General features: G+C 35.7%; 2 protein-coding genes across 17 annotated transcripts; one reads left to right on the top strand and one right to left on the bottom strand.

Annotated features, from left to right (window-relative positions):
* Positions 1–1,566: 1,566 nt before the first annotated feature.
* LOC122145053 (C-type lectin domain family 10 member A) lies at positions 1,567–6,699 on the bottom strand. Its single transcript, XM_042756518.1, has 8 exons — positions 6,573–6,699; positions 6,004–6,093; positions 5,640–5,735; positions 4,188–4,283; positions 3,532–3,603; positions 3,175–3,329; positions 2,979–3,094; positions 1,567–2,160 (listed from the first exon to the last, which is right to left on the bottom strand). Exons 1-8 carry the CDS (start codon positions 6,676–6,678, stop codon positions 1,998–2,000), a joined length of 894 nt encoding a protein of 297 aa, XP_042612452.1. The 5' UTR covers positions 6,679–6,699; the 3' UTR covers positions 1,567–1,997.
* A 4,549-nt stretch (positions 6,700–11,248) lies between these two features.
* Positions 11,249–25,593, top strand: LOC109056913. Of its 16 annotated transcripts, none has more exons than XM_042756528.1 (10): positions 11,249–11,304; positions 15,577–15,655; positions 16,188–16,288; positions 18,120–18,320; positions 22,134–22,327; positions 22,579–22,674; positions 24,254–24,355; positions 24,538–24,582; positions 25,048–25,122; positions 25,229–25,593. In XM_042756528.1, exons 3-9 carry the CDS (start codon positions 16,246–16,248, stop codon positions 25,096–25,098), a joined length of 732 nt encoding a protein of 243 aa, XP_042612462.1. In that variant the 5' UTR covers positions 11,249–11,304; positions 15,577–15,655; positions 16,188–16,245; the 3' UTR covers positions 25,099–25,122; positions 25,229–25,593. The 16 variants fall into 16 exon arrangements, with proteins under 16 accessions (XP_042612462.1, XP_042612465.1, XP_042612463.1 ...); XM_042756531.1 differs by having other exon boundaries at positions 11,288–11,304; positions 16,176–16,288; XM_042756529.1 differs by lacking the exon at positions 11,249–11,304 and adding an exon at positions 14,504–15,389 and having other exon boundaries at positions 16,176–16,288.
* Positions 25,594–26,447: the final 854 nt, after the last annotated feature.

The raw sequence follows: 26,447 nt of genomic DNA on the forward strand, positions 1-26,447 counted from the left end.
GTTTATTTTTTCTTTTTTGAAAGTATTGTATTTAATGTAGTTTCAGTAGACGTTTACCTATCCATGACAACTTCCGCTTCAGGGAAACCTGGAATCATGAAAAGCGTCCAAAGTGAAATGTGAAATGTATATTTTATTGCAGTAAATACAGATATACTGATGTATTAATTTCCCTTCCAGAAGCGGACTTTATATTATTGCTTGAAACGTAAGTATTCCAAGCTTTACATTCTTCATTATTCAGAGAAATTTTATTTTTTACAATGTAATACTGTAATTAATAATGATAAATATAAAATAATAAAGGCCTATGATATTATATTCCGTATAAATAGTTTTTTGTATTTTTGCAGAAGATAAGGGAAGTCGACATCCATCAGACCAGTTTGCAGAAGTCAATCTCTTAATCCCTGATCAGAGGAGGACCATTTGTGGTTTATCCAAAAGAATTGTTGTTTTTATTGCTATTGCTCTGTTTGTTCTGATTGTTCTGGCAATAATTTTAGGGATTTTCATAAAATAATGAAATTACTATTTTTGGTATTTTCAGAAGTAATCGTTCAGTAGTAATTGGTGTAATGTAATGCACTGCATGAAGATAATTAAATGTTGAATATAAATAAGTAACGGGTTAGCAGGTTATGTGATAATATATGTATGTAAAACATAAATCTATAGAAAAAAAATATACATGAAGTAGGGCTGTCAAATGATTAATCACGATTAATCACATCCAAAATAAAAGTTTTGTTTACATAATATATGTATGTGTACAGGGTATATTTATTATGTATATATAAATACACACACATAAATTATATATTTAGAAAAATATTTACATGTATATACATTTATATATTTATATTCTTATATTTTATATTATATATAAATATATTTATATATAAACATAAACATATTCTTCTTAAATATATACATGCATGTGTGTGTATTTATATATACATAATAAATATACACAGTATACACACATATATTATGTAAACAAAACTTTTATTTTGGATGTGATTAATCGTGATTAATCATTTGACAGCCCTAACATGAAGTTTATTTTGTAAATAAGCGGTTTGTGATTAAATAGCTTATTGAATCACACACAATCAAATATTTGCATGTGAGTCTCTCAAAAAATGTTTTTCGCAAAACATAAATAAACAGCTGTTTATCCCACTTCTGACCACTTTTTCATGTGTCTACCACCCCAACTCTTCATCGTTTTATTTAAATTCATGATTCTTTCCACACCAAAAAAAAAAAAAAAAAAAAAAAAGAAAAGACCAAACCAGATTAGCTTTAGTACTCACATTATTTTAAAATATACAAATAAGGTTTATATGACATTGAAGACTGTAGTAATGGCTGATGAAAATGTAGCTTTGCCACCACAGGAATAAATTAGAATTTAAAGTATACAGGTAAACATTATTTTAAATTGTAATAATAAAATAATAATAAAATAATGTGTGTGTGTGTGTGTGTGTGTGTGTGTGTGTGTGTGTGTGTGTGTGTGTGTGCGTACATATTACCATTCAAACGTTTATAGGATCAATAAAGGATTTTAATATTTTATTTTTTATGATGCTGTATTTTAAAGCTAATTCTGTAAAATTCAAATAAGCTTCACAAAACTTTAGTGGAAAGGGTTTAAACAAGTTTTCATGCTTGTTCAAAGAACCATAAAAATTATTGCACATGCACCTTTGGAACATGAACAGACAGTAGGCAATTATGGTCATAGTCATAATAACAGTAAAGACACCTTTCTACTGACTCTGAAAAACACTAAAAGAAAAATGCCCAGGGCTCCTGCTCTCCTGCGTGAACATGCCATAGTCCTGCTGCAGTATAGCAGGTTCAGACATTGTGTCTTTAATATCACTATGAACAACACCAAAAGGCTATATATATATATTTAAAAATCTTTCACCGTCCCACTTCTACATATTTCTCATAATATCAGAAGGCCTACTGTTTGAATGGCATTACAACAGAGCCCCATTAATTGGGTAGTTTTCACTGGCTGGTGCTTTACAGATGAATCTGAATTTTTTTGAGCAGTGGCCATCATTCAGTTTCCCAGATGCAGTTAGTTCTCCACAGTCCTCTTCACCCAACCAATTATTTGGTTCACCTGGTTCCCATTGACTACAAACAAATAAATAAATAAATCAAATAAAAAAGTAATCACATACAGACATACATACTGTACATATATGCATAGATCAATAACATGTTGCCATTACAAACCACTGGTGGTGCCCAAAAGCATTTAATTAACAACGACAGCAACAAAAGGGGATTCTCAACATGACAAAATCCTTTTTGCAGTGGATTTAAGAGTGCAATAATCTCTTTAGTCAATGAAGCTGCCAGCACCTGAGCGCTCTTCTGCACAGTAGTAACCGCACTTTTTTTTTTCTAATCTCCAAAAAATCTCACTATTACATGTACACAACTCTAACATGTAATTTTCTTAAATTAAAAACACTTCTTTCCCTCGTGTCAACAAAAAATATTCATGTAGTTCCAACACAACATGATTAAATTAATTTAAATTTAACAAATTTAAGTGGACTGAACATAATGGAAATAAATTGTAAAAACAAAATCAAGAATTTTGTTGTTTCTGCTCATTTTAACCAAGTCATTTGTTTATGCTTTTTAAATATTTCTTTTTCTTCTTCTTTTTTTTTTTTTGAGTGCAGATTTTCCAACAACAATAGTAGGTTAAAATGTATGTTGACTATATGTGTAAGGCTAAGTCTGTATTTTAGATACTGTATTTTATCACCTTTGTTGTTGTTTTGCAGTTCACTAGTTTAATGGTAGGACAACATTGACAGTCATCTTGATTTTTGAAATGGTAAAAGATACCAAATAACAACATAAATATTCAATAACATTAAAAGCTATGATAAAATCATGACTGAGAGGCTATTGAAGAGCTACAAATATCTACATGCCTGCTTTTCATGGTGTAAGGTGTTCCATCAACCCATCTCCAATGCCCAGTTATCGCATCTGTAAGACCAATCCAGTAGGATTCAGATGAAAGAACAGCGTGTTGCACAATAAAATCCTGAATGAAACAAATGACATAGACATTACATGAGATTATATTTAATTTCTATACAATGTTTGCGTCTGTGTATCACTAACCCACTCCCTGGAGTCATTCCCCAGGATGAGCAGCAGGGTGCCTTGTCCACTGCAGTATAAACGTGCCGTTTGCCAGCTCACTTTATTACTGGAAAATTCATAGCAGTTGGAAAGAAAAGGCTGCCACCCAGCTTTACAGCTCAGAACAGGTTTATCTAAGAGAGAGAAAAAGTTTTATGACATTAAATTTTTTTCTAACAGTTTGGCAGTATTATAATGTGAAAGTCAGTTTTGTTATTGCCTACAGCTACATGTATAACACACACACACACACACACACACACACACACACACACATATATATATATATATATGCATATACATTAATAATTTGAGATTGAGACTGAGATTGCTTACGCTGAGTCAAATTTGTTATTCTGCTATTCAGATCAGCTTTCAGTTCACCGACCATCTCCATAAATCTGTCATCTGTACACAGACAAGAACTAAGCATTCAAATTTTCATGTTCCTTCTTGTTTATACCATAAATAATCTTTAAATTCAATTTGTTACCTCCCTTTTCTGGACTTTTTGGGTTATGAAAACATCATTTTGTACTCACAGTAAGTTACATGATACACCAGCAATAAATGACTTGCTGTCTGTATGAGTGTATCATTGAGTCATTATCAATCGATTCTTTCAAAATAACAGATTCGATCAGAAAGAAAACTTCACAAAACTGTGTTTTGCTCAGTGAGGCAAAGGTTGTTTCTTGGTTTGACTTATTTTAGTAATGTTTTTGTTATTGGAGCAAAAATACACAAAATAACTGCCAATATGTCTCTGAAATGCAAGTTACTTTAATTCATGTCCATTGCACTGGTGTATCAAAACAATATCATGCTAGTAATCATATTCGGAACAATGTTGCCCTGCGATATTACATTAGTTAGAAAGTATGTTCATTTATGTTTGAACATGTGCTTTACCGGTTTAAGAAGTATTTAATTAACAATTAAAGTCATTATCAAGTTCTTTATGAAATATAAATCTTAAGGTAAAATCTCACATGTTTCTTGTTGGTTTGAAGAAAGCAAAGCTAAAGAAGAAGTTAGATTGGCCACTTCATTCTCTACCTCGGTCAGTTTACTGTATTGGTGTTGCACTGTGAAGAAGAACAGACAAATAAGTTTGCAAAACGAGGTTAAAACGATAAAATAAATAAATAAATAAATAAAAAACACTAAGAACATAACTTTCACAATAAGGCATATAGCCAAGCTCCACCTTAAAATGAAAATTTTGTCATTAATCACTTAACCCTATGTCGTTCTAAACCCGTAAAAGCTTCGTTCATCTTCAGAACACAATTTAAGATATTTTGGATGAAAACCAGGAGGCTTGAGACTGTCCCATAGACTGCCAAGTAAAATACACTGTCAAGTAGGGATGTGACGAGATCCGATGTGTCCCGTGAGATCCGGCTGGTCTCGTGAGAACGTAACGATATCCTCGCAAAACAATTTGCAGTTTACATTAGAGCTGCACAAAAAATCGTTTAAAGATCGCGATCTCAATTCAAACACACAGGCAATCTTATTCCTGAAAGACAACGATTCAGCTGTCTATGACAACTGTTTCACGTCGCGAGCGTCAGTGGAGCGTGAGAAGCAGGTTTTGTCGCTGCCCACGCATTCAGGCTGCTGCTGATCCAGAAAGAGCAATGCAAAAAGTATTTTCAATCACACGTAATTATTTCTGTGTTACAGACATTTAATTAACATAAGTACTGGGATAAAAATGTATAGTTTGGGTATAAACACTTATTCTCTACAGTCCGTTTAAGAAAAGCATTTGTCATTGAATCATTCATTCAGGAGATTCCAGTAGTGAAACAAGTCTTTATGAATTGAGACACTGACTCCATTTATTTATTTATTTATTTTAATTTAATTATATTTTTTAAAGACTTAAGCAATGAACATTTTGTCAAAACTACTAGTAAATTATGTTATTTTGTTTAGTTTTCCTTTTTTCTTCAGAATTGTGACATAATCATGATCTCCAATTTATATATAAAAAACATCACCGTAGTGCCATTTTGGAGAATCTGAGCAGTACGCAGGCAGCTTATGCTCTTCTGTGTCAGCCTGTGTACTGCTCAGATTCTCTAAAATGGCGCTACACTGATTTGGAGAGACACAGGAGATGAATAATTGAATAAAGTCATTACTTTTGTTTTCTTCGTGTACAAAAAGTATTGTTGTCGCTTCATAACGTTACAATTGAACCACTGATGGACTATTCTGACGATGCTTTTCTTACTTTCCTGGACCTTGACAGTGTATTTTACTTGGCAGTCTATGGGACAGTCTCAAGCCTCCAGGTTTTAATCCAAAATATCTTTAATTGTGTTCTGAAGACGAACAAAGCTTTTATGGTTTGGAACGACATGGGGGTAAGTGATTAATGACAAAATTTTCATTTTGGGGTGGAGTATCCCTTTAATGTAAACTCTCACATGTGTCTTGTTGGTTTGAAGAAAGCAAAGCTAAAGAAGAAGTCAGATTGGCCACTTCATTCTCTACCTCGGTCAGTTTACTGTATTGGTGCTGCACTGTGAAGAACACAAATATAAGTTTGCAAAATGAGGTTAAAACGATACAAAAACACCAAGCACATAGCTTAACTTGTGCAAGGCCCTAGACATGTTTATTCTGGCACATGTATTTCCTATTTACACTTAGTTAGACTCATTTTCACATGATCAAAATCACAACCAATGGAGTTTTTAGAAAAGACCAAACCAAAAAAACAATCATGGTCTGGCTTCTGTGTTTATTGTAGATGATAAAGCTTACAATCAAAGCATCTGTGAAACTTACATTTTACAGATACTGTGATCAACAGAGCCATGAAGAGTATGACACTGCCACACATCAGAAGAAAGCAAAACTGTTTATTCCAAATGCGACCTGCAGAAGAGGTGAATTACTGTACATTTTCTGATTAACAATCAAATACTTATTCTTGTTCTTTGCTCTCCCAATAATATTGTTGTGATTAGTGATTTTTTTTAGGAATATAATATTTGTTAAAAATCTGAGATTTTTGATTAAATAGATTTGACTGAATAACCCTGAATTCTACAAGCTGTTTCAAAATGTGTTTATACCGATATGATTACAAATACACTTACAAATACACTGATATGATTACACATCCACATTTAAAGGCTATCACTTCATCTGAGGAAAAATCAAAGCCTTCAACTAAAGTCCAAAACATGAACAATATTCACTGAATAACTATAGGTGTCATTCTCTAGCAAGATTAAAAAGACAGAGAACAACTGTGAGGTCTTCAGTAAGTACTTAAATAAGTTTTATTTTTCAGTGTATGAACTACAGGTAAAGCTTTCACTGGATGTAATGTAGGTTGGTATAAGCCATACCTTTCCATGTGTGTGATGGTTTCTTGTTAATGTCCTCATTTAGTACACAGTAAAAGTTGTTCTGTGAGCTGCTGCTGGAGTCCTGAATGTGCTTAAACTCTGCCATTGCCAGCCTCTGAATGTGAGAGGAACTGAGGAGAATTTATATAGTGAGAGAGTGATGTGGACATCTTTCCTCATCCCAAACCTAAATAGGAAGTCTGTACATTATGAAAGAAGGAATCCATCTGAATCCAATGATCGTGTCACATCCTGTGTACAGAGCAGGCAGCATATTGTATCCTTTCCTATGATATATCGATATCCAGTGCATGTGAATCTGTAGTTTGAAAGTTTTTTTTTTTTTTTTTTGCTTTTGACTTGATTTCTAGCAAGACATTAATATTTGTGGTAATTAAACATTTGCTTGGTTATCATCAAAGCTCCCACTATTTTGTTGTAGATCATTAAACCCTTATGCTGCCTCAGAAGGTTGTCTGAAATCAGTTTTGGAACGTTGCTGTGAATCATAGGCTTTTAGGGCAGCAAGGCAACAAGTCAGCTTTCAGGCTGTGTGCTCGATGCATTACCTTATTATAAAACATATACAAGTAAAGTGCTAGACAAACCACACTATGTCTGTGGTCATTATCATTTCTGGAATAATTATGGGAAAAAAGGAAGAGGGAGAAAAATGAAAGCTTGCATGCCACAAAATACAATACTTCCCTATTAAAGAGAATTAAAACAGCTTATACAGCAATTCTTCAAAGTTCTTCAAACAAAACTATTTTATTATGAAACTAGGTAAAAGCCTTTTTGCTGGAACAAGTCCTGAAGTGTGAAAGCCACTGGCGGACTTATTGTGACGTTGTCATAAAACAACATTGCACAGTCCTGTGCAGTTGCACCAGAGCTCAGTAGATAAACCTTTGAAGTTAATAATATAACATCTGCTTTCATTTTTGCATTTTACATGACCTTACAACAGCTAGGCTGTTATGCAAAGTATTGATCTGGAGGTTGGGTTGATTACAGCAGAGCATTTCCAAGAAATCAAAACCGAAAATATTATACATTATCTTTCAAATAGAAATAATATCTGAATTTCACAAAGAACCATGCTTTGAAAATTATATATTGGACCTTAATAGTGTTATAAATAAAATTTTTAATAATAGTTTATTTTCATTAATATTAGCATATTAGTATATTTATATCATTAATATAGAAAGTATTATGAATTTTATTTGTATATATTATTAATGTTTTTTTTACCCCTCTATCTGCCTGGTCTCATAATATCTTGTAACCTCTATTAGGGTTAACCTTTAAAAATAAAACACCAACAACAGCATGTAGTTTCAATTAGGTATTTTATTTCTGACGTGAAATTGTAGCAAAATGACAGTGCTCTAACAACAGTTATTAGCAGAACACATTAATAAATGACTATTGACATTGAACATAAATAAATACTAAAAATAAAATAGTATAATGAAGTCCAAGTTCAAGTGAAACATTGTCTCTTCACAATCTGATGCCTTTAAGTTCATCATTATGTGTATTTTGATGTGATTGAGTGGCATAAAATAGTATAATGAAGTGTTAGTTAGTGTGAATCATTGTCTATGGGTTGTGAGTTCGAGTCTCGGGCCGGCATGAATTGTGGGTGGGGGGAGTGCATGTACAGTTCTCTCTCCACCTTCAATACCATGACTTAGGTGCCCTGGGCAAGGCATCGAACCCCCAACTGCTCCCCCGGGCGCCGCAGCATAAAATGGCTGCCCACTGCTCCGGGTGTGTGTTCACAGTGTGTGTGTGTGTTCACTGCTCTGTGTGTGTGCACTTCGGATGGGTTAAATGCAGAGCACGAATTCTGAGTATGGGTCACCATACTTGGCTGAATGTCACGTCACTTTTTCACTTTTTTTTTTTTAGTTTCTCTCTGCAGATGATGAGGTTGTGGGATGTGATGCATCTGAAATACACAGTGATCCTCTTCCATTTGTTTATGTAAAAACAATTATGTTCACAGAAGGCCAAAAGTATAGCAAAAATGGACAGAATGTGAGCTGTTCACAATCTAAAAAGGAAAAAAGTGACATAAAGTCAAAATGTTTTGTGACTGGGTATGTTTATGCATAAACCCAAGTAATAATTACAAAAAAAAAATAATCTAACAATATGGATTATAAATTCGGTGTCTTTGTTACTTACTAATTGGAGAAGAGGAGAGAAGTATCCTCAGTTTAACAGAGATGCTTACGCTTACATGTGATCAAAAAACTATAAAGAGAAAAGAACATGTTTGTGTGGAAACCAGTTTAAATTTGTCTTTAAATTTAAGAAAGTAATCATTTACCTGTTGAGAGTGTGTTGGTTGTCTGTGTAGTTGGATTGATGAGCTCCAGAAAATCAATAATGAGGTGCTTTGACAGTTACTGGTTTAAAAAGAAAAAAAGGCGGGAATAAAGACCCCTAAACTCTAACATAAAGAACTATTACAGAATAAAGGGGCACATGTACGTTTGCAAGGTGTCTATTAGGCCACGGGGAAGTCATGGCTTAATAGTAAGAGAGTTTGACTCCTAACCCTAAGGTTGTGGGTTCGAGTCTTGGGCCGGCAATACCACGACTGAGGTGCCCTTGAGCAAGGCACCGAACCCCCAACTGCTCCCTGGGCGCCACAGCATAAATGATACCCACTGCTCCGGGTGTGTGTTCACTGCTGTGTGTGTGCACTTTGGATGGGTTAAATGCAGAGCACAAATTCTGAGTATGGGTCATCATACTTGGCTGTATGTCATTTCACTTTCACTTAAAGATCGCTTCAGTTACAAAGTTACAAACATCTGATAGGCATCTTTTAGATGGCAGTTTTACATTATACAATCTAAATCATAAACATCTTCTTATCATCTATTTGACATCTGATAGGAAACGTCCTATATATGTATTGCAGATAAGCAAACACTTAAAAAAAATATCTTACAGATGTAAATGCAGACGTCAAATAGACATCTCTGTGAAACGTGTGCTATCAGGGTCAGGATGATATGGTTCTGAAATGATATTACTTGTAAAGAACCTTTAAAGAACCATCTTTTTTAGAGTGGCCTATATATATATACATGCATAAATATACAATATTTATACATTATATCTGTACAATATATATTTATACATGTGTGTGTATATACTTGTTTTAGAACCTATACAATAAAAGCAAAAAGATCAAACTATTTTGGCTTCATTTATTTTTTTTATGTTTATTTTTTGATTATCAAAAATGGTTATCTATTTAAGGTGTAACCAACCAGTCAACATAGAGATTTTATGGTTGTTTGCTGACTGGAAAATGTCATGATAGCAATGACCTCAAAAGGGAAACAGAACTATTTATTCATCATTTCTTAAAACTAATGAATAAACTCAAGATTTTTTCATGAATTTACAGGTTTTGTTAACAGGGAAGAGGAATTTGCACTCGTGTTATACTTAAGCAAAATGCCATTTCAGCACAGCACAATGCAACAGACGCCATAAACGTCTCTTTATCAGACTAATATGATGTATAAACTTTGCTGCGACTTCATACTAAAAGCTGCAAATAAAAAAAAAACAACAAAAAAAAAAACATGTGGGCCTAGATGGTCAATACCAGAAATGCTTACCATAAAAATCATAGGCTGTTATTTTTATGCACACTTGTGACATGATGTGGAAAATACTTGTTACATTCATACTTAGGCTACTTCGTATAAAAGTGTGCTACTGAGGTGTGTAAATGAAATGTATGCATGCCTGTAGCCAGCTATCCCTTACGAAAAAGAAGTTTATTCAAGTGTGCTATTAGTATACTTCTTTTAAACTAAAAATAAGAAAGTATGCTTTTAGTTTACTTTTTATGTACTTCTCAGAGATGGACTTTATGTACTCCTCAGAAATATACTTAAAATGACATTTAAGTATACTTGACTTATACTTACAAAAAGTCTAAATATACTTTAACTTTACTTAAGTATACTTAATAAAATAAACTTTTTCTGCTTAATTCGACACTTTAGAAATTTATAGAGCGGGAAGTTGCAGTTTAGGGTTAGCAATATCTTTATCTTATCTTATCTCTTAACAGATTTGAACTCATTTCGGGGTTTTTTTCTCGGCTTTTGTTTGTTCTCAAAGCAATATCTGGCAACACTTCAATGATCGCTAAAACTTAAACTGATAGTAATCAAAAGAGCCCGTGGACATGTTATTGCTGACAGGACACCACATTCGGTAAGGCAAACGCTAAAAACAAAAACAAACAAACAACAACAAAAAACCTTTATATCTGTCAGAAACGTTATAAACGCTATCAAAACAGTAGCATATAACACTAGTGCAGAGCTCTGTAGAACAAGTAGGTTACGTCTATGCTATTTTATTGAGCATTGTAGTTTAAAATGTTCACAAAGTCATGCCAACACATTCATAAAAGCACTAGACAAAGTTGCAATATGATATAATTTAGGATATAGTTTAACAATGCACATTCCTCCAAAACAGAAGAAAACATCTTTCACAAACATCTATATATCTGTCTCTTTTAAGTGTTTAGTGTATATAATGAGGTGTAGCCTATGTGGTGTTATTATAGCACAGTTCCCACCCAGACCAAACCCTGGTGTGGTGTTCTGTGTTAGCCTCTACAGGGAGCTCTCGGTTTGAGTGAAGGTGGAGAGAACGATAAGAAAAGAAGTGAGAGGTAAGTGTGGAAAATAAAGAAAGTTACACACAGTTCGAGACGGAGTGCATTTGCTTTTAATTGAGACACTCAACATATTGGCGACGAGGATGGCTTTGAGTCTGAGCCAACCTGCCCCATTCCTGCAAACACCGGGTGAACCACCCATTCCGTTCAAAACGTGGATCAAAACTTTCGACAATTTTTTGCTGGCCCTGGGCGAGGAGCTGCCTAATGTGAGGAAGCGCGCTCTTCTAATACACTGCCTCGGAGCCGAGGGTCAAAGATTCTTCTACACCCTGACCGTGAGTGATCAGGGAGATGATACGTACGCTTCTGCTTTGAGTGCAACAAGGGAGTTTTTTGTTCCTAAAATTAATGTTGTTGCTGAACGTTACCGCTTCCGCCAACGAAGTCAACGCGCGGGCGAGACTACAGATCAGTATGTCGCTGCACTACGTGAACTGGCTGCCACCTGCGAATTCGGCGCGATGGAGGAAGAGATGATATGCGATCAGATGGTCGAAAAGACTAATTCATCTCGCATTAGAGAACGGCTGTTGCTGGAAGTGCCACTCGACCTTAAGAAAGCTGTGACTGTCACCCACCAAATTGAAAAACTGCTACGGCGGAGGCAAAAGCAATGATTGCATCATCGGACAGTTCAGTGCAAGCAGTGCAACAACATAACACGGTTCGATGGAGCAAAAGTAAAATCAACGCCTCGCGGGGACCTCCAAAATTTACCCGTGCACGTACTTGCTACCGTTGCGGATCTGAGCAGCACTCAGCTAATTTTCCCGGATGCCCGGCAAAGAATGCGGTGTGCAGGAACTGTAACAAAACAGGACATCAGTGTCCTGTCCAGTGTCCAGGATCGGCAGTGTCCATATTACCGATGTCCATTTACTCTGGATCTTTCAGTCAAGCACCCGTTTCACCACAGAAACTCAGTCTAGTTAGTTTTGGGGGCGATGCAATTGAAGTGAAAGGATGCCTGCCAGCCAGCATCTCGTATGGAGGCCATTGCACTACCACAGACTTATACATTGTTCAAAAGGGATCAGCTGTGCTAGGCAGAGATCTCTTTACTGGACTGTGCTTACAACTCTGTGATGGTCAGGTCAGTTACGGACCAGTGCACACATACTGCCTTAGCTTTAGATGCAAAGTCAGAAAACAGGCTGGGATGTGCAAGAGGATTTGTGCACCGTGTTCACGTTCGGCCTGGTATTCAGCCTGTGCAGCAGAAACTGAGGCGGTTACCTTTCTCAATTCGCGACGAGGTGTCCGAGGAATTACAGAAGCTTGTACAACAGGATGTGATCGAGCCTGTGGATGCATCTGAGTGGGTTTCCACAATAGTTGTCTCTAGAAAAAAAGATGGGGGGATTCGGCTCTGTGTCGACTTACGCGACACAGAGCGTATAACAAGGCAGTGGTAGTAGACAGCTTTCCTCTTCCACATATGGAGGAGATGTTTGCAAACCTGTGTGGAGCAACAGTGTTTTCCACATTAGACCTCCAAAGTGCATATCACCAGGTAATGTTGCATGAGGACACTCAAAACCTTACAGCGTTTATCACACATGATCGGCTATTTCGTTTCAAAAGGGTTCCATATGGACTGGCCTCAGCTCCAAGTTGCTTCCAGAGGAAGATGTCTGAAATCCTTAAAGGTCAGTCTGGAGCTCATTGTTACTTGGATGACATCATGGTTACAGGAGCAACGCTCAAGGAACATGATGAAAATCTACAAGCCGTGCTGCAGCGAATTGATAAAGCAGGCCTCAAATTGAACATGGCAAAGTGCCACTTCAGAAAAGCAGAACTGTCATTCCTGGGTCACACACTGTCTGAGAAGGGATTACAGCCTGATGCTTCCCATGTCTCTGCAGTGTCCGATGCACCACCTCCTGCTGATGGGGTTAGCCTTCGTTCATTTCTGGGTCTCACGTCCTGGTATTCTAAATTCATACCAAATTATGCTACAGTAGTGGAGCCATTGCGTGTGCTTTACGAGGTGCTACTCCATTCATTTGGTCACCTGAGGCTCAGGAAAGCTTTGAGCCCATTAAGAAACTGATCGCGCATAGTGCGTTTTCCAGAACTGCCTACTATAGTAACCACAGATGCTTCAGACTACGGTATAGGAGGTGTTCTTACCCAGATACATTCAGATAACACGGAGAGAACAGTGGATTTTGCTTCACGCACCCTTACCGTAGCAGAAAGGAAGTACTCAACAGTAGAAAAGGAGGCACTAGCATGTGTTTGGGCCACAGAGCGATGGAGGACCTACTTGTGGGGACGACACTTCACACTGCGTATGGATCACAGCCCACTGACCACCCTTCTGTCATCCAAGGGTCAAGGCAGAGCAGGTATGCGCATAGCAAGATGGTCAGCTAGGCTGATGGCATTTACCTATGATATTCATTATAAGCCGGGGCTTGAGAACGTGACTGCAGACTGTCTATCTCGCTTACCACTCCCTAGCACTAAACCTAGTTTGGAACATGATTTAGAAGTCATAGCTCTCACGTCTACGCTCACTGCAATAACCAGCTCTGAGTTCAAAGCAGCATGTGATTCTTGTCCTATACAAGCTGAGCTACGCAGAATGCTCACCTCAAAAAGTGTGCAAAAGCACTCGATCATGCTTTAAAGCCGTATTTTCAAGTGCGCCATGAACTTTCACTTCAGGATGGTTGTGTGGTGCGGGGAACTACACGCCTCCTGGTTCCAGAAGGTCTCCAGCCCAAGTTCATTGCACTTGCACATGATACACATCAGGGCATTGTGAGGACAAAAAAGGAGGCTGAGAGAGCTCTACTGGTGGCCTGGCATGGACAAACAAGTAGAAACAGCTGTCAAGGGTTGTGTCACTTGTCAGTTACATGACAAATCAGCTGTTATACATACCACTCCTCTCCAACCTGTACCTTATCCTACTGACGCCTGGGAGAAAGTGGCCATAGACATCATGGGTCCTTTTGATGCAGCACCTGCTGATTGTCGTTTTCTGGTCACTTTGGTGGACTATTACAGTAAGTGGCCTGAGATAGCATTTGTCTCACATCATACCACCCAGGCCATGATACAGTTTTTGTCGTTGAATGTTTTAATCGCAGCTTAAAGGATAGTTTACAAACTGCTTCGCTGGAAGGAAGAGGGTGGAAGGAGTTCACCAAATACTTTCTGCAGACATACCGTGCAACGCCACATGTTACAACACAGTGCACACCAACTGAACTTTTGCATGGGAGAGCCATGTTAACCAAACTTAACGTCTCAGGTCTTTGCTTGCCACCTGCAGGCAAAAGGTCCACACCTCACCAGCTTGCCTCACACGTGAGAGATAAACAGATAAAAATGAAACCGTACAGTGACAGAAAACGCAGCGCAAAGCATGTTTCATTTCAGTGTGGATCATATGTCCGTGTAAAGAAACCCGGAATTGTGGCAAAGACCCAGTCTAAATTTGGAAAACCCCTAAAGGTTGTGGGTAAGAAAGGGTTGTACACATACAAGTTATCAGATGGACGATGCTGGAATGCATCCCACCTGGCACCTGCACTTGCTCAATACAGAGCAGACGAGTCCAGTGAACTGCCGTTGTTTGACTCTGGGGAAACTAATCCTGCAGGGGGTGAACAACCTGTAGTAGTTACACGGCCTGTTCGGAGCAGGCATGCACCCACATGGACTCAGTATTATGTAATGTGAAATGTGCTTAATGCATTACTAGTACACAATAGGTGTCTACACAGTGTAAGGAAAAGAATGTTCTTGCTGTTTTGTGATTATTGTGTTTGAGCACTGTTATGTGATGCTTATACCAAGTGTTTGGAAACTGCATTACTGTACCACTATTCGTTCAGTAAGGGTTGTTTGCAAATCAATGTTGGGATTGAAAGGTTGCAAAGAAAGAAAAAAAATCAATGGTAACTTGTACATTAATTGTTAACTAATTGCACTGTGACTTTGTCCCTATAGTATATTTGTTCTCAAGAGAGAGGGATATGTGGTGTTCTGAGTTAGCCTCTAAAGGGAGCTCTCGGTTTGAGTGAAGGTGGAGAGAGCGATAAGAAAAGAAGTGAGAGGTAAGTGTGGAAAATAAAGAAGGTTATACACAGTTCGAGACGGAGTGCATTTGCTTTTAATTGAGACACTCAACACCTGGCTACCGTCATGAATGTATGTAAAATTAAATCAATGTAAAAACTATAACTTCGCGGTATAACTTATTTTTATATCATCTTTATTGCATCTGATCCTTTTCACAAATAGAGCCACGCTGAAAGCGGAAGGACTTTTATTCTGACTTTATTAATTCTATTCTTCTGAGACACAGCAAGCAGCAGGAGCGGTATGTAGACCTGGCGCAGTCTGACTCTGCAGCCTAGAGTCTTATATTCGTGTATTTGTGTGTGAGAGAGTGTTGTCCGTCTCTCTTTGTGTTTGGAGAAGTTTAAAACAGTGCTAGGTCTAATGACTAAATGCCGTGCTACCACAGATGTCAAAGCTTTCAGCTCTCAGTAATTTAACTGACAAGTCTAAACGAATGAAGTCATATATGATAACATGCGATTTTGATAATATTTCTTTATCAAACCAAATATGTTAACATTCAACAATATATCAACGTTATCAACACCGATAATGTTCGATGCTGATACTGTTTTATAAAGAAAGTGAAAGTGATAAAGATGTTTATATTCAGTCTCACAGACAGAGGGCAGTAAAGAGCAGCACGAGACAACAGTCTCTATAAGCTAAAATCATGGTTACACTGATGATAGAGGCAAATCAAAATACTGGTGACACTGAGTTCTGACTTATTTGTCACATTAATCGACTAATCAATTGATAATCAAGAATTAATTCAGATTTTGTTTCAGGACAAGATTAAACAACAATCAAGTAACCAGTACGAAAAACAGTTTAAGAAGACGAAAAATGATCTGGAACCGACTCAGAACCAACAATGAAATTACTGAAGGTAAAATTTTGGATTATTGAAATGATAAAGTAAGTATTATGGGGAAACCATTTCATTACAAGTAGGGGTGTGACGAGACACTTATCCCACGAGACGAGACACAAGACTGGGTTCACGAGAACGAGACGAGACAAATTTTTAAACTTTTTTTAAAACATCCTCAATGATAAAATATATAGGGAAAATTTGTCTTTTATTCAACTGAAAAACACAAAATGCAAAAAAAAAAAAAAAAAAAAAAGAAAAAAAAATGTAGTTGTATTTTGAAATCAAATTGTACTTTATGAAATAAAAAATCTATTTTAATAAATTTTATGCAGGTATAAACAACATTTAACACTGCAAAAGGTTTTGCCACAAACTCAACTGACAGGCAGGTAATTGCACAAAATTATATACATAAAAATAAATAATAAACAACACAAATATTATCCCTTTAAAGTAGCAGTCAGTCAAGTTTATTATTTAGTAAACTGATTTCCACTTTAATAAAAAAATACATTTTTTCCATTTAATTTTTCTCAACTCCTTTTTAATAGTATATACATTTTCACATCAATTTATTAAAAGTTTAACATAAAATATATGTTTATGGCCATATGAAATGTTATTTTTTCTCACCATATTATTTATATTTTTTATTGTTACCAAATTCTGTGTTTTAGCATGTCTAACTATTTGAATGCATAACACAACTTAATGTATTCATTTTATTTTTTTCTTAATGTAGCCTTATGAATTTTTTTCCCTCAGAAATGTTGTGTTGTGTATTTACATTTTTCTGGTTATCAAATGAAGACATAAAAGATTTATTTCATAATTTATCATTTAATTACTGAAAATTAAGCAAACTTAATTTTTTGTCAAACAAAGGGGATTTACTATTAAAATTAAAACATGGGAAATTTTGGGTGATTATTCCTTTAAAACAGGGTTCCTCAAATCTTGCCCTGGAGGGCCAATGCGCTGCAGAGTTTAGCTCCAACCCTGATCAAACTCACCCACCTGTGATTTTCCTATGATCCTGAAGACATTGATTAGCATGCTCAGGTGTGTTTGATTAGGGTTTGAGCTAAACTCTGCAGGAAAGTGGATCTTGTGGGCCAGATTTGAGGATCCCTGCTTTAAAATAATGTTTATTTCATTTTAGTAGAAGCAGCAGGCTGTGTACATTCTATTGTCTTTATTTCAAACCGGACTTTTATTTTGCCGGGTTGCCGTGAATACCTTTACCGTTCTGTGTATGTGATATGACGCTAGTTTTACTCAAATCAAACGGTAAAATGCTCATGAAGTGGAGGTGTTGTTCATGTGTTTACGTTCTCATTTAGTGAGACGGCAGATGCTGAAATCACCTCGAGTGTCACGCGCGCTTCATATATTTACAGATACTAGTCCATATCGTGATTTGATTTAAATGTAATGACATACTTTTGGTTAATTAATTCAAAATTTGAGAAATTCCGTGACATTCCGCGTTAAACTTTGAATTCTGTTTTTATGACTGGATAAAGACTTCACTGCGTAATTTTCCCGCTTATCATACGGCCACTTGCCTGATGTGAACATAATATCTTACATACCTTACATTACATACCACTGGTGAAAGGGCCAATGTAATGCAAATATACCTGAAATATCTGCAGGAGGATATCGTCACACCCCTAATTACAAGACTATATAAGATCATTATGGCTTTACTTGCATCTTAAGGTTCTTAAATATTTGCTTCTGTCTTATCTACTTCTCATGAATATCATAACCTTGTCTTGAGTCCATGTTCCAAAAATACACAACAAAAAAACAACACACTCTGTTCTTCATCTTGAAGGAAAATACTACTTCATAATTGAGATGGGCAAATCACACATCCTGCGGAAGGAGATTTTAGGTCATCTCCAAAAGCATAGGCCTGGATCGACGGAGGTGCACAAGGTGGAGGACTGTAATGTGATTCTGGTTTTCTGCCCCATTGTTTCACGTGCAGGAACTGACATTGATGCTGCATTGAATAAACTTAATACATGTCCAGGTAACTTCAAGATTAATCACCAGATAGTTACTTAGCCATTGATGTATTTGAGTCAAAATACTATTGACACATTATTGTTCTTTAATTGAAACAGCATCCAAACCTGCTATTTTGATGGTGTTCCATCACTCATTCGACCCTGATAAAATTGTACCAGACAGCAGCAGATTTATAAACAGGAGAAATACACTCACAGTGGACTGTCTGTTCAATGAAGATGTGGGATTGTTGACATGCAACAGGAATGAGGAGGCACTGGCCAAAATTGTTTGCCAATTCAAGCCTAAGGTTTACCACTTTAAGTCTGTCTTACACTTATTTGAGCTGTATGTGAAAAGTAATTATGCAGACATGACTTAATTAAAATTTAGCATGAGAATCCAACTCTTTAACAATGTAAGTCAATGCATGAAATAGCATTAGACCTTCCCTTTAATAATAATAATGAACTATATACAAAGTAGGAAAAATGTGGGCAACAGTCACTCTGCATTAAAATACAGAGTTCAGAGTTGAGAACATGCTTTTTGGTCCAGACTTGCTTAAACAATGTATATACACTGTGCAGTACCCTCCAAACGTCTGGAAGTTTAGACAATATCAGTATTAGTTAAATATATCAGATTAAATCAGTATTTCATTAGTGTAGTTGTTTATTTGATTTAAAATGCATTCTAAACATAGATATACACTAAACGTTTTATAAAGCATTTCTAGCAACCAATCAGTACAGATATAAAAGTACCAATAATCTTCAAAAAAAAAAAAAAAAAAAAACTTGCACGTCATGTCTCACTGTCATATGTGGATATTGCCATTCTTATGTAATCAAAATAGCCAGCATTGGTCTGCCATATTGTTAATTGATAGTTCATCTATTTTTCATATTCTGTTATTATTGTATGTTATAAATTATTGAAACATTTTATATGATGATATTGTATATGCTTTTCTTCCTTTTAGGAGCAAAAGAAAGTTTCTAGATTCATCCTCAAAATTGTGTTCACTGGTTTTGTTATTTTGTTACTTTACAAATCAATACAGGTGAGAATCTCTCAGTGAGTATGAGTAGATGATGACTGAATTTTCATTTGGTATGCACTGCTTTTCTTACAGTGTAATATAAACTTTTTTTTATATATTAATGTCTGATTTTATCTGATTTTAGACATTGGATTTTAGATTATTTTGGTAAACTGGTGGTCTTTTCATTGTGACAATTAATCTAATTCAAATTCTACATTTCCCCCCCCCCCCACAGCATGCATAGAAAACAAACAGTTGAAAAGTTTGATCTGCTTAAATCATTACCTGTGGATTTCTGAATGGACAGAGGAGAAATTGTTGCTCATTATCATATGAGTGTAATTAACTTTAAACTATAACAAGCTCCAAAATGTGTTGTGTTTTGATCATATGTATGCAGAGTGATAATTGTTGTGCTTCATAGCTTGCATGAATATTAATATTTAGACTTAAGATTGAGAAGTTCAGTGTTACGATTGATATATACAGTTGTATTACTTCTATTGTACTTGTAAGGGGCATTAAACTATGGCACAACTATATAACTTGCCGAAGTTTTTTTGTAGGGGCTTAATGTTACTGATCCCTAATATCACACTTTGACATGAATGTATAAATGATAAACTAAAGTGAATCTTTATTTCAAAAGCTACAAAATTCAAACATGATACTTAAGCATAAGACATTTTTAGGATTCACATCAAGAAGTATTCTATAATAAGTTTTAATATTTGACATGATCAAAGCCTGCAGACTAAAAAGGAAAGATAAAATCGACTTGCTTAATGAACTTCATCAACAGTCTAAAAGGACCTAAACTTTTTCTTTTACTTTTTAACGTTAATCTTCATTGATCCTTTGAGTCTCTAATTATTCAGTTATATCAGCCTGACCCCCCCCCCCCCCCCCCCCAACAGTTTATTATCCTCTAAGTGAATGTTTTATATTTGTAGACTTGTACTGTCAACTTGTAATATCATAATAGATAATATTGTCTAAAATATGAATGTATTATTTACATGTTAAATGTCTTCTCCCTGGGAATAATGCAGAAGGAAAACTTTACAGTAATCTTTTCGTTTTAAAGAGATTGAAGGCTGTGAGACAGAATATGTTGAACCGTTACATTCTACAATCCATAAACATATATGGAAACATGTATATTCTAAAAAAATATTTTAATTAGTTTTATATTAATATTCTTAGATAAAAACAATGCAGAAATAGCATAATAGGTATGCAGCCAACTGTACTGTGTGATCCCGTCGACCAATAGAGCAAGAGCAACAAAGTGAAAGAGCTTTCACTCTAGTTGAGACACAGCGAGCAGCAGGAGTGGTAAGTAGACCCAATGCAGTCTGCAGTGACGGTGTTTTTGTGCTTGTGTTTATTGTATATATATATATATATATATATTATATATGAGAGTAGGCTGTATATATATATATCAATATATATATATATATATTATGCCTGAGAGTAGGCTGTACATTTCTCAAGGTGTTTTGAGAAGCTCTATATGTTTAAAGTCTGAATATAGCCTAAGCTTTTAACACCGACGTCATATTAAACCAATTGGGAGTCGAAAACTTTGACAACTCCATATGAATAATTTTTGGTCTAATTAGCGGATTTTAAAAATGTTATTTCATTTTTAAATACTTATTATATTATGTTACAGGTAAAGCAAGCGTATTTGCTATTTTTAGTAAGAATGAAAGTGAAAGCGATAAAAAGAGGGCAGTAAAGTGCAGCCGAAGCAACATATAATCTGATTAACTGACTTAATGATTTTTCTAATCTTTCAGCCCGTGAGACTGTGAAAGTGTGTTTATTATTTAGTGGTGGTTTTTTTTTGTGTAAGATATATTATTTTGTATTTTTTTTTTTTTATAATATTTTTTTTAGACTGTTTTTTAAAAGGTATTGTGGTATAGAATATAATATTATTTTTGTATAGAAACAATGCTTTACATTTGATTTAAGCAGCTACAAGAAAACATCACAGATTTCTGAACAGAAACTCAAATGTGTGACATCTGAAAATTGTGACATGGAAAGTATCAGTTGTTGCCTGACAGTGCTAGTAGTCAACATTAATACCTCAATCTAATCTACCTGACCATTCCTTCAATCACTGTACAAGTGTAGCAACACCTAAATGAAAATTGTAATTGATTAGGTTAACTTATGTAAAGGGTAAAATCAAACAATCAAGTGATAATCAAAGAGTGAATTAAAAAAAACAAAAAACAAAGGCTAAGACTAAGCAACATTTAGAAGACCATACAAACCAGTATAAATGAACAGTTTGTTCAACAGGAAGAAGAAGAGAGAAAAATGAACCAATACCAGGTCCAGGAATATGAGCCATTTGAACCAGTTCAAGGTAAAACCATTCAAGTTCATATTTTGGATTATTAAATTAAATAAGTAGGCTTATTGGTATTTGGTTGTCTAAGTCACACGTTAATATTCTGTTCTTTATCCTAAAGGAAAATACTACGTAATTGAGATGGGCAAGTCAGGCAATTTGCAGAAGAAGGTTTTAGGTCATCTCCATAAGCAAAGACCTTATTTGGAGGAGGTGCGCAGTGTGGAGGACTGTAATGTGATTCTGGTTTTCTGCCCCATTGTTTCACGGGCAGGAACTGACATTGATGCTGCATTGAATAAACTTAATACATGTTCAGGTAACTTTATGATTAAGCACCAGAAGGTTACTTATTGAGATATAAGTAATACTTTTCACACATTTTTGACTATCTTATTGTTTATTTCAAACAGCATCCAAACCAGCTATTTTGATGGTGTTCCATCACTCATTCGACCCTGATAAAATTGTACCAGACAGCAGCAGATTTATAAACAGGGGAAATACACTCACAGTGGACTGTCTGTTCTTTGAAGACGTAGGATTGTTGACATGCAACAGGAATGAGGACGCACTGGCCAAAATTGTTCAGTGTTTCAAATATCAGGTATTGTCCCCCTGTTTCTGTTGTTTTGCCCTAACAGTTATTCTGCCTGTACCTCAATTACTACATAGACATGCCAAATCTAAGTTGTTGGTACTATTAAAATTTTGCATAATTTTAAAAGGGCTGTATATTTTTCCAGATTGAATGGACACTTTTGGGTGGACCATGCAGGCAAAATTAAGCAATGCTGTGCAGTGAAAAAATTTATATTTGCATTTTACTTAATAATATATTGCTTGTTTCCCCTTCAGACACATTTTCTTACATTTTCTTACATTTTCTATATGTGGGACATCTTCAAAAACTGTCTGTATGGTGTATGTTCTTGGATACTTGGCACAGTGAGGGTGAGAAAATCTGAACACAATAACTGACAAAAAAAAATGTAACCGCTAATATATTTCCATTTTATTGATCTCTGTTGTTAAGAAACTGTTGCTCAGCGGACTAAATATAAACATATAGTTTAAGTCTGAACTATAATTTTATAATTGGTAACTTGCCAGTTCATGTCCCCCTGTTTCTGTTGTTTTGCCCTAACAGTTATTTTGCCTGTACCTCAATTACTACATAGACATGCCAAATCTAAGTTGTTGGTACTATTAAAGTTTTGCATAATTTTAAGAGGGCTGTATATTTTTCCAGATTGAATGGACACTGTTGTGAATTTGACCCTTATCTTTCATTTTTCCTTTTCTTTTTCCCATATATATAATTGTACTACATATCCCACAATTCCAAGCAGACAACAATACCCATGCAAGTGCACTACCATACCCATACACCTCCTGGTCAAGGTCTATAAGTAGACCTCACTTCCTTCCTTTGTTCCTCTTCCTTTGGTGAGATGTGGGTGTTTGAATGGGTGCCCAACCATGTCCTTTGAGTCCTTTCCTTAGGATGCGTTAATGACTTAAGAGCATCTTGTACATCTTGTACACGTTGTCCATCCAGTTCATCCATCCAATTACATCTGTCCATCTCCATGCCATGGGAATTGTCTATGAATAATCATCTTGAACTTAAAAATAAAAGAGAGCAAAGGACTGGTATCTGTCACGTGTTTTAATCAGACATGCTATCAAGTTTCTACACCTCTGATGAACTTTGGATATATTAACATCTTTGAGCCGGAGCAGGGGCTCTCTATATCAGATGTTAATATATCCAAAGTTCATCAGAGGTGTAGAAACTTAATGGCGTGTCTGATTAAAACACGGGACAGATACCAGTCCTTTGCTCTCTTTTATTTTTAAGTTCAAGATGATTATTCATAGACAATTCCCATGGCACATGGCATGGAGATGGACAGATGTTATTGGATGGACAGGATGAACTGGATGGACAATGTGTACAAGATGTACAAGATGCTCTAAAGTCATTAACGCATCCTAAGTAAAGGACTGCAAGGACATGGTTGGGCGTCCATTCAAACACCCACATCTCACCAAAGGAAGAGGAACAAAGATAGGAAGTGAGGTCTACTTATAGACCTTGACCAGAGGTGTATGGGTAATGTAGTGAACTTGCATGGGTATTGTAGTCTGCTTGGAATTGTGGGATTTGTAGTACAAATATATATATGGTAAAAAGAAAAGGAAAAATGAAAGATAAGGGTCAAATTCACAACAGCCGCCCCCGAATACAGTCATGTATTCACTATCACTCATCTATTTTAGGTAATGGAATTAACTTAGCAACTGGACATACATATGTCTTTCCATTAATAACAATCTTAGCTACTCTAACATGCCCATCCTGACTAGGTAAGAGACGTACTACCCTACCAATGGGCCATGATGCTCTTGGGAGTTGAGAATCAGACACTTTTGGGTGGACCATGCAGGCAAAATTAAGCAATGCTGAGCAGTGAAAAAATATATATTTGCATTTTACTTAATAATATATTGCTTGTTTCCCCTTCAGAAACATATTCCTGAGATTGTACAAAAGTATTTCAGTTATATGTGGAACATCTTCACAAAATATCTGTATCCTGGATACTGTTGGATACTTGGCACAGTGAGGGTGAGAAAATCTAAACACAATAACTGTGACAAAAAAAAATAAATAAATAAATAAAATAACCGCTAAAATATTTCCATTTTAATGATCTCTGTTGTTAAGAAACTTTCGGCGGACGAAATATAACCATATAGTATAAGTCTGAACTTGTTTGTTACTTGAGTGTTGCTGGTATTATTCCACAGGCAATATGGACAAGAAGAGATAGAGGATCATGTGAATCCATTACAGTAAATACAGCTTTAATTCTGTAAAATGAGAAAGGTTATGGTAATTAAAAGAAAAAGCAATGTGGTGCTATGTAAGTTTTTATCTCCACCGTGAATTGGTTAAGGGGTTAGTTAGGTTAGGATTTGAACCTATTGCTGTTGTGTCACAAGCACAGAGCTTTAATCACTGCGCTAGGAAACCGTAGATTCCTCTCAGAAAGCAGTAATCATCCATGGAGGTATTATATATATTGTTTGTATAATATACACACAACTATTATGAAGAATCCCCTGTGACAGAGAGTTCTTACAATAACAGATTGAAGCTATTTTCAAATCTTTCCTCATTTTAGGAGCAATGCTGACTATATATTTTAGTGTTTAGTGAGATATAAGATTATTAATAGCCTAAATGATGGTCAGATTTGTAGATCTGGTTAAAAAAAACAGTAGAGCCATTGATTGTTCTTCACTTTATTTCATCAGAACAATGAGCGCAGCAGACTGATAGATGCAGATGGAGAAAAAACTGCCTAAGTAAGAATGAAAACCCGAAGCATGGTAAGTATCACATTTTTGACATGCTTACTTGTGGAAACTGGTCTTTTCAGTTGCGAAAGTAGCAACAATGAACTGCTAATTAAAATTCTGCATTTTTTCCACACAGATGTTCAGAAAATGAATGATCCAAAAAAATAAATCAACTGACAAAGAAGTTAAATGATGCAGGGAGATTGAATCTTTTTATTATGATGAGTGTCATTGCTGCTTTTAACTATAATAAGCTCTAGAATGTATTAAGTTGTAATTAGATACATGCAAATAAATAATTGTTGTGCTTCATAGCCTGCATGAACATTAATATTGAGACTTTAGATTGGGAAGTTCAGCAGGACGATAGAATTACAGCTGCGTTACTTCTATTGCACTGTTCCTCTGTATTGGGACATCAATCTATGATAATGATCTTTGTAACATCACTCACTGACATGGATACGTAAATAACAAAATAAAGTGACTCTTGACTGTGAATGTGTAGCTACAGGTCTCGTTTACTGTCTTTAATCTCAGAAAAGAGGAGTCGGACTTGGATACAAAATCCCAACACCACTTAGCTAAACACAAGACTGTTTTTCTATTTATCTTATCAAAGAATCCATATTGTCACAAGTAGGCCTACAAACGACTCAAAGGTAATGTCAACAACAGTCTTTATTCACAAGTATTTCAAGTAGTTCTTCTTCTTCGAGGTTTAATGGTGGCTTGCATCCAAGATCGTTGCATTACCGCCATCTTCTGGATCATTCTCCTGCAATGTTATTCCAGTTTATTTCCTCCAGCTTGTTTTCCTCGATCATATTTTCCTCATCCAACCCATTCTTATTAAGAAATTACAAATTTTCCTGCTTTGTCTAATCACCCCACTTTGCAGTATATTTTTAATACCTCTCCCTGCCAACCCATCTCTTCTTAATTCTTCCATCATATTTCTCCTCTGCTCTTCATAACTTCTTCAACTTAAGAGTACATGTTCTATGGTTTCTAACGTCTGACAATACTCACAAAAACCAGTGGGATGCTTCCCTATAATGTGTAATGTACTATTTAAATCACTGTGTGCTATTCTTAATCTTGTCATCACTATTACTTCTCTCCTAGTCCCTCCCCAATTCTTCTCTGTACCAACTTCATTTTGAATGGCATACAAATGTCTTCCTTTAGCTTCCCTGCCCCACTGACGTTGCCATTCTCTCATGGCTTCTTTCTAAACTATACTTTTCCCTTCAGATTTTGACATCTTTATATTTACTTCAATATTCTCTTTTTTTTAATTGCTTGTTTACCTAATTTACCCACTCTCTCATTTCATGCCTCTGTTGGTAAAA

This window comes from Cyprinus carpio, chromosome A5 (genome assembly GCF_018340385.1).
Source record: "Cyprinus carpio isolate SPL01 chromosome A5, ASM1834038v1, whole genome shotgun sequence".
NCBI lineage: Eukaryota > Metazoa > Chordata > Actinopteri > Cypriniformes > Cyprinidae > Cyprinus > Cyprinus carpio.

What these genes read in the sequence shown, in the direction of transcription:
- LOC122145053 (XM_042756518.1), bottom strand. Translation starts at nt 6,678, where the DNA reads ATGGCAGAGTTTAAGCACATTCAGGACTCCAGCAGCAGCTCACAGAAC. An exon ending in TTCAAACCAACAAGACACAT is followed by an intron (nt 4,284 to 5,639) that starts GTGAGAGTTTAC and finishes TCTTCTTCACAG; the next exon opens with TGCAACACCAATACAGTAAA. An exon ending in TTCAAACCAACAAGAAACAT is followed by an intron (nt 3,604 to 4,187) that starts GTGAGATTTTAC and finishes GTCTGTGTACAG; the next exon opens with ATGACAGATTTATGGAGATG.
- LOC109056913 (XM_042756524.1), top strand. Translation starts at nt 21,687, where the DNA reads ATGAACCAATACCAGGTCCAGGAATATGAGCCATTTGAACCAGTTCAA. An exon ending in TAAACTTAATACATGTTCAG is followed by an intron (nt 22,040 to 22,133) that starts GTAACTTTATGA and finishes TATTTCAAACAG; the next exon opens with CATCCAAACCAGCTATTTTG. An exon ending in TTCAGTGTTTCAAATATCAG is followed by an intron (nt 22,328 to 22,578) that starts GTATTGTCCCCC and finishes TTTCCCCTTCAG; the next exon opens with ACACATTTTCTTACATTTTC.